This window comes from Callithrix jacchus, chromosome 10 (genome assembly GCF_049354715.1).
Source record: "Callithrix jacchus isolate 240 chromosome 10, calJac240_pri, whole genome shotgun sequence".
In the NCBI taxonomy this organism is placed as follows: Eukaryota; Metazoa; Chordata; class Mammalia; order Primates; family Cebidae; genus Callithrix; species Callithrix jacchus.
The window spans coordinates 112,768,811-112,786,910 of NC_133511.1; the positions used below are offsets into that span (position 1 = coordinate 112,768,811).

Consider the following 18,100-nt stretch of genomic DNA (forward strand, 5'->3'; position numbering starts at 1 on the left):
TCATCTAGTATCGGATTTCTGTGGAGTTCCCTGAAGAAATTTGTGGCTTTCTGTGTTGTGCACCGACCTCCTGCTTTAGCTGCGTTTCCAAGGCTGGGAACATGTTACTTCTCCATGGTGGACTGAAGACTAGTCAGTGACGTTAGCATCTAGCTGCAAACCCTGCCCAATTTCCAAATAGGCAGGTGATTACACACGAGAAGCTACAAAGCCAGAACAGGACAAGTGAAAAAACTGCCAATACCTCCCTGCAACCCCCCAGCTCCCGCTTGACTTCAGAAAATCCTGCCAACCCAGCTTCTCCTCAGCCAAACAAGGTGGTCACGTCGAGGCCGGAGGTGCACCTGAAACAGGGAGGACGGCGGGTCTTCCTGCCTCTTCTTCCCAAGGAGCTGGCCCCAGGCTTCCTTCTCCCCGAGAAGGGAGATGCTCGCCACAGAGAAGTGAAAGAAATGGGGATGGGAACACGCGGCGGAGTCGTCTCGGGGGAGATGGGAAAAGGTCAGGGGATCGGGAGAGTGGGCCCTGAAAACTGAATTTAAGGTTCAGAGAAACCTTGTCCGGGGCAGGTGGTGAGGGGGTTTCCAAAGGGTAGGAGGGAGAGGGGGAGCAGAAACTTCCCAAGAAGATGGGTGCGACCGCCTTCGCGCCGCGGCCTGTCTCGAGCAGGACAGATGGGTGCGGCAGAGAAGCCCCAGCAAGGCAGGCGGCTACCACACTTACGTACAAAGGCTAAGCCTCGTGCGGGAAAGGGGACAAACTCGCCGCACCTGCCAACCACCGCTTTCTGTGAGGGCCCGGCTAGCCTAGCAACCGCGAGCGGGAAGCGGAAGAAGGGAGGGGCTGCCAGGTGCTTCCGGGGAGCTAGGCCCCTCCCCCAGGGAGGGAGCCAGCAACCCCAGGAAGGTCAGCAATAAGCTTGCCGGGCAGCGGCGACTCAGACTCATTCTCCCCCTCATACATTACAGCCCCAGCCTGGGAATCGAAGCCGCATTGATGAGTACAGTGCCAGCAGCCCTCAACATATTTCCAAGCTCGTTTCCTGTTGCTTAGCGTTAGATCTTTTTTTTTTTTTTTTTGAGACGAGTTTCGCTCTTGTTACCCAGGCTGGAGTGCAATGGCGCGATCTCGGCTCACAGCAACCTCTGCCTCCTGGGTTCAGGCAATTCTCCTGCCTCAGCCTCCCGAGTAGCCGGGATTACAGGCACGCGCCATCACGTCCAGCTAATTTTTTGTATTTTTAGTAGAGACGGGGTTTCACCATGTTGACAGGGATGGTCTCGATCTCTTGACCTCGTGATCCACACGCCTCGGCCTCACAAAGTGCTGGGATTACAGGCTTGAGCCACCGCGCCCGGCCCGCGTTAGATCATTCTTATGCATACTTTGCTCTAAGAGAGCTGCTGCTCCTCTCCTTTGACCTTTTATTCTCTCCACTCCATAACCAGGACGCAAAAATTACCATCTACACTGAAAAACTTAAGAAACAAAGCTAGCAAATTCAAATCACACATTTGGATTTGGGTTTTTAAATTATATGTTTGAATAAAATTCAAACACGTCTTTGGTTAACTTTTTATGAATATAATCCTGTTAATGTTATTATCAGTGGGGAAAAAGCTATAAAGCACCTTTTATTCAAAATGTTAAGCATATTACATCACTGCCAGGAATTAAGTAGATCAAATATTATCTAAACATAGCTATTGGATAATATGGCTATTATCCAATCTAGGTATTAGATAATATAGATATTATACATATCAGACCCCAAAACGTAGGTCCCAGAGCACCATCTGGTATTAGAAACCTGTTTGTCTAAACTGGCCCCACCATTCCCCTATTCCTGACTCAAGATCTGCTGCTCTTTTCCCTGAAAGCACACACCCTTACAATGTATATGCTTAGAAAAAAAAAAAAAAGTCCTGATTACATAATGGAGATAACAGGCTTTGATGAGCAAAAGGATAACCCATCAGAATTATAAAAAAAGCTTTATTAGTGCATATATACAAATTTACAAGGTCAGAAACTGGAGAAATACAAAGAGTTTTAAAACACAATTTGCCTTTTCCTCAGTTTAAAGTGACTTTTACCTGATTGTGATACATTACAAAGTACAGAATGGTAAACTGCTTTTTAAATACTGGAATTTTACGGAGAATACATTCACATAAAGAAAGGAGGTGAATTTTGTTTTGAAACAGGGTTAAGACAACGGAGACATTAATACATAGAGTGTCTCGTTACATCTACTGCCACATACTTGAGGGGAAATTCTCAAAATCAAGGATATGAACACCTGCTGCCAATGCTGCTGTTTGTATGCCACCTAGTGTGCGAAATGAGCTACCAGTTCTAGAATTTACGAGAACTACTCTAAAGACTGTGGCCATCTACCAACACAAGGTAAACCACTTAGACCTCAGCACTTCAGGCGTAGCTGACTAGAGGAAGAGGCCAGAAAGAGATCCAGATAATCCCAGTGAAGCAAGGTAGAATGCAGAGCTGCCTTCTGAATTGCACTTGTTCTGGAGAAGTCAATCCTTCACTTTTAAAAAAGTCAGGGAGTCCTCTACAGAGGTGTCATATTCGTGAGCCACATGTTCTTCAAGACTGATGAAGTTAACGTACCTAACATACTAAGTTTGCCAGTATGAGAATAAATGCAGCATGGTCCAAGCAATTCCAATCACCTCACCCTTTAGCAAAACAGAAAAATTACATTTCACAGAAGTGAAACTTTGTATGCATACGCTCTTGCCCAGGAAATTCATATGGTCTCCCCCATAACATCTGTTGTTTATTTGACAATAAAACTTGTTAAGACTTTGAACACAAAACAAATAATACAAAAAAAGTTTTAAAAACTTTAAAACTATGTGTTTGGAGCCGTTTTCCTTCTCTTTAGTCTTGCTCTCCAATCCTCAGGAAGGGCTTCAAAATTAGCATTTCTCTCTGCCATGCCACTGTGAAAACAACACATAGATTATCACTGCAAAGAAAAATTAACAAAAGTATTCATTTCCTAAAAAATAAACACCAAACTGAAATTAAAAACCGGATCACATCTATGTTTACTAAACTGTTGTTTCTCAGCCAAATATCAGTATATTCTTCAATTTCTTCATTCTGATAGGTCAACCAAACACTTCCCCAATTTTAGGTATATGTATACGTGCTTTTTATTTATTTATTTAGAGATAGAGTTTCGCTCTTGTTGCCCAGGCTGGAGTGCAGTGGTGTGATCTCGGCTCACTGCAACTTCTGCCTCTCGGGTTCAAGCCATTCTCCTGCCTCACCCTCCCGAGTAGCTGAAATTACATGCTTTTGCTACCACACCCAGCTAATTTTGTATTTTTAGTAGAGACAGGTTTCTCCATGTTGCATCAAGCCGGTCTCAAACGCCTAACCTCAGGTGATCTGCCTGGCCTCCCAAAGTCTTGGGATTACAGGCGTGAGCCACCACACCCAGACTTATTTTATTTTATATAAATATACCTCCAGTAACCATTAAAGGCACACTGAAGAATAAAATACATTCTACTAAAGTTTTTTCTTAGCCCACAATGGGTTAAGACAAGCCTTTGCCCTAGACCAACAATCAACAGGACAAAGTTTTACAACTCTGGTATTTCCGATTTATTCCCTCTCTTCCTCTCCCTCTCTCTCCCTCTCTCTCTCTCTCTCTCTCTCTCTCTCTCTCTCTCTCTCTCTCTGAGACAGAGTTTCGCTCTTGTTACCCAGGCTGGAGTGCGATGGCGCGATCTCGGCTCATCTCAACCTCAGCCTCCTGGGTTCAGGCAATTCTCCTGCCTCAGCCTCCTGAATAGCTGGGATTATAGGCACGCGCCACCATGCCCAGCTAATTTTTTGTATTTTTAGTAGAGATGGGGTTTCGCCATGTTGACCAGGATGGTCTCGATCTCTTGACCTCGTGATCCACCTGCCTCGGCCTCCCAAAGTGCACGGTGAGCCACCGTGCCCGGCCTGGTATTTCTGATTTTGAAAAAAAGGCTAGACCATGATTTCTATAAGGCAATAAAACATGTTTATAAATTAAAAACTTTTAGATAAATTTACAAGCTGTAATTTTAAGAATATCTTTTCTAATGAATCTTTAACAACCACAACCTACTCTACCCATCTGTGTTCCCTTTTCTTTACCTAACCAGCTGCTGCTGTTTCCACTCTTCAATTCGCTTCTGTGCAGTTGATTCCCGATCCTCTTCACTGGAACTAGAATTGTCCTCTTCATCTAACTCACGCTGGATACTTTGCCACTTCTTTACCAAAGATGGCATTTTGGTCTTACTCTTCTTTGCCTGTAACAAAGGTTAATGGTCAAAAGGAATAGAAAACATAAAATAAGGATAAGAGTCCTCTATAATGGAGGTCAGGATCCTTTTCCCAGTTCTAAGGAATATGCAGACTTTAAAATTAAAAGAAAGTAAATACCATTCTAAGTTCTTGCCATAAACTTCTTACCAACTATAAATGAAAAGGCTTGGTTAAAAATCCATAAAGCTAGCTGGGCACGGTGGCTCATGCCTATAATCCCAGCACTTTGGGAGGCTGAGGCGGGTGGATCACGAGGTCAAGAGATTGAGACCATCCTGGTCAACATGGTGAAACTCTGTCTCTATTAAAAATACAAAAACTAGTGGGCATGGTGGCGCACGCCTGTAGTCCCAGCTAATTGGGAGGCTGAGGCAGGAGAATTGCTTGAGCCCAGCAGGCGGAGGTTGTAGTGAGCCAAGATCGTGCCATTACACTCCAGCCTGGGTAACAAGAGTAAAACTCCGTCTCAAAAAAAAAAAAAAAATCCATAAATTTTGTAAATGTGATATTTTATAAAATCAGGTCATAAAAACTTCCTTTACCTCCCTATCCTCTGCAATTCAAAATACTGCCTTTATTTCATCTTCTCAGATTTATAGTGTTCCTGTTTTCAAGTTTTAAATAGATGCAGTGTTCCTATCAAGTGATTTAAAAAAAGCTAAAAAATAAAAGCTGAAAGGAGCAACAAACTAAATTGCCATATTAGCTAGCTGTGGTGGCAGTCGTCTGTAGTCCCAGCTACTTGGGAGGCTGAGGCAGGAGAATCGCTTGAACCCGGGAGGCAGAGGTTGCAGTGAGCAAGACCGCACACCACTGCACTCCGGCCTGGGTGACACAGTGAGACTGTCTCAAATCACAACACTTTGGGAGACCAAGGTGGGTAGATCACTTGAGGCCAGGAACATCCTGTCCAACATGAAAAAAACCCAATTCTACTAAAAATATAAAAAATACCACTGGGTACATGGCTCATGCCTGTAATCCCAGAACTTTGGGAGGCCAAGGCAGGCGATCAGCAGGTCAGGAGTTCGAGACCAGCCTGGCCAGCATGATGAAACCCCATCTCTACTAAAAATACAAAAAATTAGCTGTGTATGGTGGCAGATGCCTGTAATCCCAGCTATTTGGGAGGCTCAAGCAAGAGAATCGCTTGAACCTGGGAGGCGGACGTTAAAGGGAGCCAAGAATGCAGCCCTGCACTCCAGCCCCAGTGACAGTGCAAGACTCCATCTCAAAAAAAAAAAAAAAGCCTGGCATCGTGGTGCACATGCCTGTAGTCCCAGCTACTCAGGATGAAGAGGTTGCAGTGAGCCAAGATCACGCCACAGCACTCCAGCCTGGGTGACAGTGACTCTGTTTCCTTTCCCCTCACCAAAAAAAATCAATGATGCAGTTAGTTCTAAGAAGGTATAATGGTATAATATTTTATTTTTCTTTTTGCTTCCCTTCATTGTCTACATTGTCTTTAATAAACATGCACTTTTTCCCTTTTCTTTCTGAGATAGTCTCACTCTGTTGCCCAGGCTGGAGTGCAGTAGTGTGATCACAACTCTCTGCAACCTCTACCTCCCAGATTCAAGCGATTCTCCTGCCTCAGCCTCTTCTGGAGTAGCTGGGATTACAGACGTTTACCACCACGCTGGTTAATTTTTATAGTTTTAGTACAGATGGAGTTTCACCATGTTGACCAGGCTGGTTTCAAACTCCTGACCTCAGGTAATCTACCCACTTCGGCCGCCCAAACTGCTGGGATTACAGGCATGAGCCACCATGCCCGGCCTTCTTTCCCCAACTTGCTTTGGTTTTTTTTTTTTTGAGATGGAGTCTCATTCTGTTGCTAGGCTGAAGTGTAGCTGCATGATCTCAGCTCACTGCAACCTCTGCCTCCCGGGTTCAAGCAATTCTCTTGCCTCACCCTCCAGAGTAGCTAGGACTATAGGCGCACGCTACCACACCTGGCTAATTTTTGTACTAGTAGAGTTGGGGTTTCATCATTTTGGCCAGGCTTGTCTTGAATTCCTGACCTCAAATGATCCACCCGCCTCAGTCTCCCAAAGTGCTGAGATTACAGGCATGAGTCATTGGGCCTGGCCTAACATGTGCTGTCATAGTAAAAAAATATTTGTGAGCTGCGTGTGGTGGCTCACGCCTGTAATCCCAACATTTTGGGAAGCTGAGGCACAAGGATCACTTGAGGCCAGGAGTTTAAGACTAGTCTGGACAACAAAGCAAATCCCTGTTCCTTCAAAAAAAATTTTTTTAAGTTAATTTAGTGTGGTGGCACAGGCTTGTAATCGCAGCTGCTTGGGAGGCTGAGGCAAGATGGTAACTTGAGCCCATGAGCTCGAGGCTGCAATGATTGTGCCACTATTCTCCTGCCTGGATGTCAGAGTGAGACTCTGGGAGAAAAAGTGATTCTGTCAAAAATAGAATTATTTTTCGTGCTGGTAGCACTCATGCAAACATGGTGAACGTTCCTAAAACCTGCCGGACTTTCTGTAAGAAGTGTGGCAAGCACCAACCCCACAAACTGACACAGTACAAGAAGGGCAAGGATTCTCTCTATGCCCAGGGAAAGCGGCGCTATGACAGGAAGCAGAGTGGCTATGGTGGGCAAACTAAGCCGACTTTCCGGAAAAAGGCTAAAACTACATTTTGTGCTAAGGCTTGAGTGCGCTGAGCTCAACTGCAGATCTAAGAGAACACTGGCTATTAAAAGATGCAAGCAGTTTGAATTGGGAGGAGATAAGAAGAGAAAGGGCCAAGTGATCCAGTTCTAAGTGACATCTTTTATGAAGACAATAAAATCTTGAGTTTATGTTAAAAAAATAGAATTATATATCCAATATCCAACATATTAGCTTGCTTTGTCACTACTGTCACATTTCTAATCAAATAAGGCAGCCTAGCAGAGGCTTTATGTTTTTAAAACTAAGAGGCCTTCTTAACTGCCTCACCTGAAATATCACTACCTGCCAAAGATAAGTCTCTCCCCTTACTCATTTTTCAATTATTTTAAAAATACTTATCATAGATATATTTTTCCCTTATCTATCTCCCAAGCCAACCCTTGCCAGAAGAAAAGTTCTAAAAAAGCATAAGGGTTTGTTTTTTTTTTTTTTGGTCTGTTTGATTTACTGCTAAATCCCAAGGCCCTAGGGAGAGCATCTGACAAATATATTAGACATTGATAAAACCAATTTTTTAAACTTTTTTTTTTTTTAGAGTTTTACTGTTTTTGTCTAGGCTGGAATTCAGTGGCGCGATCTCAGCTCACAGCAACCTCCACCTCCTGGGTTCAAGCAGTTCTCCTGCCTCAGTCTCTTGAAAAGTTTGGACGGGGGCGGTGGCTCAAGCCTGTAATCCCAGCACTTTGGGAGGCCGAGGTGGGTGGATCACGAGGTCAACAGATCAAGACCATCTGGTCAATATGGTGAAACCCCGTCTCTACTAAAAATTACAAAAAATTAGCTGGGCACGGTGGTGCGTGCCTGTAATCCCAGCTACTCAGGAGGCTGAGGCAGGAGAATTGCCTGAACCCAGGGGGTGGAGGTTGCGGTGAGCCGAGATCACGCCATTGCACTCCAGCCTGGGTAACAACAGCGAAACTCCGTCTCAAAAAAAAAAAAAAAAAAAAAGAAAAGTTTATCCTTATGTTTTTAAGAGACACAGATGTAAGTTTGAAGACCTATCTGGGTCATGCTGGCTCAACAAGCAGGGACATATTTAAATACTGTACTCGTGAGGACTGGGTGTGGGGGCCCAAGTTGAATTTCCTCCCAGCACTTGAGACAAACAGATTTCTTGAATAAGATCCCTACCCTTCCCCAAGAAAATAAGCTGGACATTTCAATTTCTTTTTATATTTACTGGCTCCCGGACTGAAAGAGCAATATTCACTGTGTCGCCCAGGCTGGAGTGCAGTGGCATGAGCATAGATCACTGTAGTCTCAAACATCTGGGCTCAAGTGATCCTCCCATCTCAGTCTCCCGAGTAGATGGTGTGGGGATTACAGGCATGAACCACCTCACCTGGCAACACTGCTTTTTATCTATCTGGTAGGTATGTAAAAATGACATATTATTTTAGCATTCTGGAATTTTAAAGTATTATTTACAGGACAGTAAAAGCATGACTGGCTAAAATATTACTTATTGACTGGAGGTGAAATTACCTCTCTTGGAAGACTGGGGAGAATAGTGCCAGGGAAGGCTTCATAAAGGAAATGATTCTGAGCACTAGTTGTGAAAACAGTGGAAGTAAAGGCATGGAAGTGGTAAACAGTACATTAGCTCAGGAGAACTGCATCTGTTAACAGTTAATAGCTTGACAATGATCTGTTCAAGACATTGTCCTAATTGTCATTCTTTATTTTTAAAACCTTTTTTTTTTTTTTTTGGAGACAAAGTTTTGCTCTTGTTATCCAGGTTGGAGTACAATGGTGAGCGATCTTGGCTCACCGCAATCTCCGCTTCCTGGGTTCAGGCAATTCTCCTGCCTCAGCTTCCTGAGTAGCTGGGATTACAGGCACGCACCACCATGCCCAGCCAATTTTTTGTATTTTTAGTAGATACGGGGTTTCACCATGTTGACCAGGATGGTCTCGATCTCTTGACCTCGTGATCCACACGCCTCGGCCTCCCAAAGTGCTGGGATTACAGGCATGAGCCACCGCACCCAGTGACAGCATTTATTTATATCATTTCAAGATAATTTCTGGAACCATGAACCAACTTGGGCAACAAACAAGTGGTTGAATCCACAAATATCCTATCATTTTTCTTTTCTTTTTATTTTTAATAGGGATGGGGTTTTGCCATGTGGGTCAGGCTGGTCTTGAACTTCTGGGCTCATGTGATCTGTGTGCCTCAGCCTCTCAAAGTGCTGGTTTTATAGGTGTGAGCCACCACAACCAGCCCCTATCCTGTCATGTCTTGTGTAATTGAAGATTTACAGGGGAAAGCATGATGGCTCATGCCTGTAATCGGAGCACTTTGGGAGGCTGAGGTGGGAGGATCCCTTGAGTTCAGGAGCTTTAGACTAGCCTGACCAATATAATAAGACTTCATCTATCCCTATTTTAAAGAAAAAAAAGGCCAGAGGCAGTGGTTCACAGCTGTAATCCCAGCCCTTTGGGAGGCTGAGGCAAGCAGATCATGAGGTCAGGAGTTTGAGACTAGCATGGGCAACATTGTGAAACACTGTCTCTACTAAAAAGACAAAAAATTAGCTGGGCTTGTGGTGGCGGGCACCTGTTATTCCAGCTACTCGGAAGCTAAGGCAAGAGAATTGCTTGAACCGGAGGAGGTGGTTGCAGTGAACTGAGATCACGCCATTACACTCCAGCCCCAGAGATAGTGTGAGACTCCATCTCAAAAAAATAATAATAATAAATTTCTGTACGCATCACCAAAAATGGCAGAGTAGACAGCTCCATAAACGTCTCTTCAAAGAAACATTGAAAAATCAGGCAAAAACTGTCAGAATCAACTTCGTTAGCGCGCTGGAAAACAGGCAAACAGTGGCCAAACTTAAAATACATTTTTTTTTTTTTTTTGAGACAGTCTCGCTCTGTCTTCAAGTCGGAGTGCACTGGCCAGATCTTGGCTCACTATAACCTCCGACTCCCTGTTTCAAGGGATTCTCCTGCCTCAGCCTCCTCCCAAGTATCGGGGACTACCAGGCACGCACCACCACGCCCAGCTAATTTTTGTACTTTTAGTAGAGATGGGTTTCATCATTTTGATCAGAATGGTCTTGATCTCCTGACCTCATGATCCACCCACCTCAGCCTCCCAAAGTGCTGGGATTACAGGCATGAACCACTGAAAATACATTAAGTTGGCCTTTTTCCATCAAGGCCAACTTAAAAGTATCAGGAAAGCTATGTGAAACATCCTAAAGCCCTTGAGTCAGTCCCATCCTTTGCTCTAGCTTGATGGTGACATTGAAGACTTCCTGCTTTCCCAGTATAAGTTCATGGCCCAATTCCAGAGTGCACAAAGTAGACCTTTTTAATTAAAGAACTGTGTTTGGTCAAGGTGTGGTGGCTCACACATGTAATCCCAACACTTTGGGAGGCCAAGGTGGGTGGATCACCTGAGATCAGGAGCTTGACACTACGCCTGCCCAACACAGTGAAACAGCATCTCCATTAAAAATACTTTAGGCTGGGCATGGTGGCTCACCTGAGGTCAGGAGTGTGAGACCAGCCTGGCCAACATGGCGAAATCCTTCCTCTACTTAAAAAAAAAAAAAACCAAAAAAAAAACAAAAAAAAAAAAACAAAAATTAGCCAGGTGTGATGGCAGGTGCCTGTAATCCCAGGTATTGGGGAGGCTGAGGCAAGAGAATCGCTTAAACCCAGGAGGCGGAGGTTGTAGTGAGATCATGCCATTGCACTCCAGCCTGGGTGACAAGAGTGAAACTCCTCAAAACACAAAAAACAACCCAAATGAAGAGAGTCTAAGTGACCTATTTATGGAACGCCATCAAGCAAACCAATATGCACATTATGGCACTTCAAAAAGAAAAAGAGAGGCAAGGACAAAACCATTTGAAGAAATAATTACCAAAAACTTTCCAAATTTAAGGAAAACTATGGATATACATATCTAAAACCTCAACAAACCCCATTAAGATAAAACCAAAAAGGAGCACACCAAGACACATATTCAAATTGTCAAAAGCCAAAGACAGGCCAGGTGCAGCCTGGGAGACAAGAGCTAAACTTCATCTCAAAAAACTCATGCCTATAGTCCCAGCTCTTTCAGAAGCCAAGGCAGGGGATCATTTGAGCCCAGGAGTTCAAGACCAACCTGGGGCACATGGTGAAACCCTGTTGCTACAAAAAACACAAAAATTAGCTGGACGTGGTGGCATCCCTCTACTCCCAGCTACTCAGGAGGGTGAGATGAGGAGGCTCACTTGAGCCCTGGAGTTTGATACCAGCCTGGGCGACATAGTAAACCCTATCTCAAAAGGCATCCCCTGTTCATGTACTGAAAGGTCTAAATTGGCCAGGCACGGTGGCTCACGTCTATAATCCCAGCACTTTGGGAGGCTGAGGCGGGTGGATCATGAAGTCAAGACATCAAGGCCATCCTGGTCAACATGGTGAAACCCTCCCTGTCTCTACTAAAAATACAAAAATTAGCTGGGCATGGTGGCGCGTGCCTGTAGTCCCAGCTACTCGGGAGACTGAGGCAGGAGAATTGCTTGAACCCAGAAGGTGGAGGTTGTGGTGAGCCGAGATCGTGCCATTGCACTCCAGCTTGGGTAACAAGAGTGAAACTCCATCTCAAAAAAAAAAAAAAAAGGCCAGGCGCGGTGGCTCAAGCCTGTAATCCCAGCACTTTGGGAGGCCGAGGGCAGATCACGAGGTCAAGAGATCGAGACTATCCTGGTCAACATGGTTAAACCCCCTCTCTACTAAAAATACAAAAAAAATATAGCTGGGCGTGGTGGTGTGTGCCTGTAATCCCAACTACTCAGGAGGCTGAGGTTGCAATGAGCTGAGATCGCGCCATTGCACTCCAGCCTGGGTAACAAGAGCGAAACTCTGTCTCAAAAAAAAAAAGAATGGTCTAAATTTTAAGACAGCAATACTTACTACCCAAACAAGATGTAGATTAAACATAATCACTATCAAAATTCCAATGGCTTTTTTTTTTGCAGAAATAGGTCAGTCAGTCCTCAAATTCATGTGGAACTGCAAGACACCCTTAACAGCTAATATCGAAAAAGAAAAATAAAACTGAAAGACTCATACTTCCCAATTTCAAATCAAACTACAAGGCAGCAATAATTAAGACTATAGGGGGAACGAGCCAAGATGGCCGATCGATAACAACTCAGGATTGCAGCTCTCAGTCAAAGAGCAGAGAACTAGAGGACGCCACACTTCCAGACAAATTCTGGTCGCTCACGGAGCAGAAGATCCCCAGTGGAGGAACCACACGGGTCGCCAGCGCGACTCTTGCGGCCGGTGCAGTGGCTTCGCCGGCACCTCGGCACGGAAGCCCTCGGAGCAGAGTAAACAGGGCTGGCTCCCCTTCTAACAGAGGTTTGGAGGACCCACATGGGTCCCCAGCACGACTCCTGAGGCCGGTGCAGCGGCTGTGATGGCACCTCAGCGCCGCAGCTCTCAGCGCAGAGTAAACAAGACTGGTTCCCTTTCTGACCGAGGTTTGGAGCCCCGGGAAGGCAGAGTCGCCCATTACGGACACAAGAAGGAAGCCAGACAGGAGAATCCTGGGCAGAAAAGCACCATCAGTCTTAACGCCACCGTTCTGGCCATGGGAACTAACAACTTGGACATCCAATCAAGAGACCTAATCTGAAAGTTGGTAATTTCAAAGACGACAGGAGGATAAATTTACAATGATGGGAAGAAACCAGCGTAAAAAGGCTGAGAATACTCAAAATCAGAACGCCTCTCCCTCTAAAGATGATCACAGTTCCACAGCAACAATGGAACAAGATTTGATGGAGAACGAGCACATCCCAATGACAGAATCACTCTTCAAGGAATGGATAATAACAAACTTCGGTGAGTTAAAAGAACATGTTGTAGCCCAACATAAAGAAACTAAGAACTTTGAAAAACGGTTTGACGAAATCCTATTGAGAATAGACAACTTAGAGAGGAATATAAGTGAATTAATGGAACTGAAGAATACAATACAGGAACTCCGAGAAGTATGCACAGGTTTAAACACTCGAATTGTTCAAGCAGAAGAAAGGATAACAGAGGTCAAAGTCCAACTTAATGAAAGAAAACAAGAAGACAAGATTAGAGATAAAAGGATAAAAAGGAATGAGCAAAGTCTCCAAGAAATGTGGGACTATGTGAAAAGACCAAATTTACGTTTGATAGGTGTACCTGAATGCGACGGAGAGAATGAATCCAAGCTGGAAAATACTCTTCAGGATATTATTCAGGAAAATTTTCCCAACCTAAAGCAAAGCAGGACAATATTCAACCCCAGGTAATACAGAGAACACCACAAAGATATTCCTCAAGAAGAGCAACCCCAAGGCACATAATCGTTAGATTCACCAGGGTTGAAACGAAGGAGAAAATACTAAGGGCGGCCAGAGAGAAAGGTCAGGTTAACCACAAAGGCAAGTCTATCAGACTTACAGCAGATCTCTCAGCAGAAACTCTACAAGCCAGAAGAGAGTGGGGGCAATATTCAACATCCTCAAAGAACAGAACCTTCAGCCCAGAATTTCATATCCAGCCAAACTAAGCTTTCATATCCAGCCAAACTAAGCTTTCATATCCAGCCAAACTAAGCTTCACAACTGAAGGAAAAATAAAATCTTTTATGAACAAGCAAGTACTCAAGAGATTTTATTACCACCAGGCCTGCTTTACAAGAGCTTCTGAAAGAGGCATTACATACAGAAAGAAACAACCAGTATTAGCCTTACCAAAAATATACCAAAAAGTAAAGAGCACCAACATAAAGAAGAATTTTCATCAATGAATGGATCAAACAGCCAGTTAACATCAAATGGCAGTAACCCTAAATTTAAATCGGCTAAATCCCTCAATCAAAAGACACAGCCAAAACCCAACGGCATGTTACATCCAGACTTGTTTCACATGCAAGGAAATACAAAGACTCAAAACAAAGGAATGGAGAAAGATTTACCAACCAAATGGAGAGCAAAAATAAATAAATAAAAAGCAGGAGCTGCAATTCTCGTAGCGGATAAAATAGATTTTAAAGCAACAAAGATATAGTGGTAAAAGGATCAATACAACAACAAGAGCTAAGGATCCTAACACCCAGATACAGAGACTTAGATTCAATGAGACAGAAAATTAATAAGGATATCAAGGACTCGAACTCAGATCCGGAACAAGTAAACTTAATAAATATTTATAGAGCTCTCCACTTCGAATACATAAAATATACATTCTTGTCAATACCACATCACACCTACTCATAGGTTTAAATGAAACATTAATTGGCCATTATTAATACCTTTTTTTTTCAGAATAAAGCTATTTCCATTCACCCTCCCTTTCTCTCTTCCTCTTTCTTTCTCTCCTTTACTCATTTTTTTTTACTTTCCTTCTCTCAAAAAAAGAAATCAACTTGTAAACCTCTAGATCCAGGTTGGCAATGTCTCTCTCATTGCTTGAATTCCTTCCTTCCCTTCCCTCCCTCCCTCCCTCCCTCCCCTCTTTCTCCCCTTCTTCCTTCCTTCATCCCTTCCTCCTTCCCTCCCTTAAAAAAAAAAAAAAAAAAAAAGAAAGAAAGAAAGAGTATAATATTGGCACAGAAACAGGCATATAGATCAATGGCAAAACCCCATCTCTACAAAAAATAGCCAGACATGGAGGCTTGCAGATTGCTTGAGGTCAGGAGTTCGAGATCGACCTGGACAAAATGGCAAAACCTGTCTACTACAAATACAAAAATTAGCTAGGTGTGTTGGGCACACTGCTGTAATCCTAGCTACTTGGGAAGCTGAGTTAGGAGAATTGCTTGAACTCAGGAAGCAGAGGTTGCAATGAGCTGAGATCTTACCACTGCACTCCAGCCTGGGCAACAGTGAGACTGTCTCAAAAGACACAAAACAATGACAACAACAGAAACCTTTTGTTTTTCAAAAGCCACCGGACAACAACAACAACAAAAACCTTTTGTTTTTCAAAAGCCACCGGACAACAACAACAACAACAAAAACCTTTTGTTTTTCAAAAGCCACCAGACAACAACAACAACAACAACAACAACCTTTTGTTTTTCAAAACCAGAAAAAGAAAGGACATACCACAGACTGGGAGAAAATATTTGCAAATCATATATATAATATTAAGGTCTTATACCTAGAATATGCATAGAACTCTTACAATTCAACAACAAAAAGTCACACAACCCAATTCAAGAATGGGCAAAGGAACTGACGAGATATTTTTCAAAAGAAAGTAAACAAATGGCCAGTGAGAATTTTAAAAAACGTTCAACATTAAGTCATTGGAGAAATGAAATGAAATAAAATGAAAATCAGCCAGGAGCAGTGGCTCAAGCGTATAATCCCAGCACTCTGGGGGGCTCAGGCAGGAGAATCACTTGAACCCAGGAGGCGGAGGTTGCAGTGAGCCGAGATTGTGCCATTGCACTCCAGCCTAGGCAGAGAGTAAGAATCCAAATCCAAAAAAAAAAAAGAGAGAGAGAAATGAAAATTAAAATCACAAAGATACCACTTAACATCTAGTATAAAAAAAATACTGGATTAAAAAAACCAAAAAACAGAGCAGACTCTGTCTCAAAAATAAAAAAGAAGAAATGAAAATCAGTATCACAATGAGATACCACTTCACAACCAGTATAAAAAAACACTGCAATTAAAAAAACCCAAAAAACAGGCCAGGCATGGTGGCTCACACTTATAATCCCAGCATTCTGGAGGCCGAGGTCGGCGGATCACCTGAGGTCAGGCATTCGAGACCAGCCTGTCAACATCGTAAAACCCCATCTCTACTAAAAATACAAAAATTAGCTAGGCATGGTAGCAGGCACCTGTAGTCCCAGCTACTGGGGAGGCGAAGGCATGAGAACTGCTTGAAGCCAGGAGGTGGAGTTTGTAGTGAGTTGAGATCATGCCATTACACTCCAGTCTGGGGGACAAAAGCTAAACTCCATCTCAAAACAGAAACAAAAACCCAAAAACAAAAAAAAAAAAAAACAAAACATAAAAATGAGAAACAAATGTATTGGTATGTACCCAAAAGAACTCAAAACAGGTACTCAATATTTGTACATGAATGCTCATAACAGCATTATTCCTAACAGCCAGAAGGTAGAAACAATCCAAATGTCCATCAACTATTGAATGGTAAATTGTGGTATACACATATACATAGAGTACACTATTACTTAGCATACTGATACATGCTACACAGATGAACCTCAAGAACATTATGCTAAGTGAAAGAAGCCAGGCCCAAAAGGTCACGTACTTCATGTATTTACATGAAGTATTCAGAATCGGTAAATCCAGACACAGCAGATTGGTGTGGTAGTTCCTAAGTGTTGGGAGGAGATAATGGAGAATGACTGCTTAATGGATACAGGGTATTTATTCTTTTGGGGTGATAAAAATGTAACTAGACAGAGATGGTGGTTATATAATATTGTGAATATACTAAAACTGAAAATGGTTAATTTTTTTTTAATTTGAGATGGAGTCTTGCTCTGTTGCCCAGGTTGGAGTGCAGTGGCATAATCCTGGCTCACTGCAACCTCTGCCTCCTATGTTCAAATGAATTCTCCTGCCTCAGCCTCCTGAGTAGCTGGAATTATAGGCATGTGCCACCAGGACCAGCTAATTTTTGTATTTTTAGTAGAGACAGGTTTTCACTATCTTGACCAAGCTGGTCTCTAACTCCTGACCTCAAGTGATCCACCTGCCTCAGCCTAGCAAAGTGCTGGGATTACAAGCGTCAGCAAAAGTGCCTGGCCTGAAAATGGTTAATTTTATGTTACGTGAATGTAACTTCAATAAAATTTTTAAAAAGAGGTTTATTATACCTTGTCTTTCTTTCCTTTTTTTGTCTTTTCAGGTGGTGGCATTTTGGGAGCTGGTGGTGGTGGTGGAGGAGGAGGAGGTGGAGGTGGTGGTGGTTCTATAATGGCAGTGGTAGGCACAGCACCTCGGGCCTGGACTGGCTGCAATGAGGGAGCAGTCACTCCAATTGGGACAGAACATTCTGCATAACTCATAATTGCAGGTGCTGCTGCTAGTCCAAGGTAATTTGACTGCAGGCTCATTCCTCTGGCCTGATGACCCATTCCTGCTGTTGGATGGCTAACTGGTATTGTCTGATGTCCAATTCCTGTGGCCTGGTTTCCAATCCCTGCTGCCTGGAGACCTAACACAGAAAACATAAAATGATACTATAAAAAGGACATCATGACAAGAACAGATCCAATGAATCCAATACACCCTTATCTAAAAAATACAGCCATATTTGCTAGTAGCAAAATATATTAATTTTGAATATCTTGGCATTACACTACCTAAACATCAAAATCATCGATATACATAAATGTACAAAAGACAATCTGGGCCGGGCACGGTGGCTCACGCCTGTAATCCCAGCACTTTGGGAGGCCGAGGCGGGTGGATCACGAGGTCAAGAGATCGAGACCATCCTGGTCAACAAGATGAAACCCCGTCTCTACTAAAAATACAAAAATTAGCTGGGCATGGTGGTACGTGCCTGTAGTCCCAGCTACTCGGGAGGCTGAGGCAGGAGAATTGCCTGAACCCAGGAGGCGGAGGTTGCGGTGAGCCGAGATCGCGCCATTGCACTCCAGCCTGGGTAACAACAGTGAAACTCCGTCTCAAAAAAAAGACAATCTGGAAGGATATATGCCGAACATTTTTTGTTTTTGTTTTTGAGACAGAGTTTCGCTCGTTACCCAGGCTGGAGTGCAATGGCACGACCTCGGCTCACTGCAACCTCCGCCTCCTGGGTTCAGGCAATTCTCCTGCCTCAGCCTCCCGAGTAGCTGGGATTACAGGCACATGCCACCAGGCCCAGCTAATTTTCTGTATTTTTGGGAGAGGAGAGAGGGGGTTTCACCATGTTGACCAGGATGGTCTTGATCTCTTGACCTTGTGATCCACCCGCCTTGGCCTCCCAAAGTGCTGGGATTACAGGCTTGAGCCACCGCGCCTGGCCATTTTTTCTGTTTTTGAGACAGGTTCTTGCTCTATCGCCCAGACTGG

General features: G+C 43.6%; 2 protein-coding genes and 1 pseudogene across 26 annotated transcripts in view; 1 reads left to right on the forward strand and 2 right to left on the reverse strand.

Moving 5' to 3' along the window:
* Window positions 1-840, reverse strand: part of AGBL2 (AGBL carboxypeptidase 2) — a 61,140-nt gene extending 60,300 nt beyond the window's left edge. For 3 of the 17 annotated variants that reach the window (XM_078340999.1, XM_078341007.1, XM_035262683.3), the window contains exons 1-2: window positions 345-840; window positions 68-203 (exon numbers count right to left, since the gene is read on the reverse strand). In XM_078340999.1, coding sequence (XP_078197125.1) covers window positions 68-103 — 36 coding nt within the window. In that variant the 5' untranslated portion in view covers window positions 104-203; window positions 345-840. Of the gene's footprint in view, window positions 1-67; window positions 204-244 lie in introns of all 17 variants that reach the window. The other 14 variants (XM_078341005.1, XM_035262685.3, XM_035262695.3 and 11 more) reach the window with 10 other exon arrangements.
* A 1,135-nt stretch (window positions 841-1,975) lies between these two features.
* The window catches only part of FNBP4 (formin binding protein 4), a 55,676-nt gene continuing 39,551 nt past the window's right edge, over window positions 1,976-18,100 (reverse strand). For 6 of the 9 annotated variants that reach the window (XR_013523413.1, XR_013523418.1, XR_013523411.1 and 3 more), the window contains 3 exons: window positions 16,897-17,237; window positions 4,168-4,325; window positions 1,976-2,969 (listed from right to left, as the gene is read on the reverse strand). Coding sequence is in view for 2 of the 9 variants with exons in the window: in XM_035262699.3 (XP_035118590.1) it covers window positions 2,879-2,969; window positions 4,168-4,325; window positions 16,897-17,237 (590 nt within the window). In the remaining 7 variants the exon portion in view is untranslated. Of the gene's footprint in view, window positions 2,970-4,167; window positions 4,326-13,226; window positions 13,301-16,896; window positions 17,238-18,100 lie in introns of all 9 variants that reach the window. The other 3 variants (XR_013523410.1, XR_013523412.1, XR_013523415.1) reach the window with 1 other exon arrangement.
* On the forward strand, window positions 6,712-7,172 carry LOC108593852 (large ribosomal subunit protein eL42-like; annotated as a pseudogene).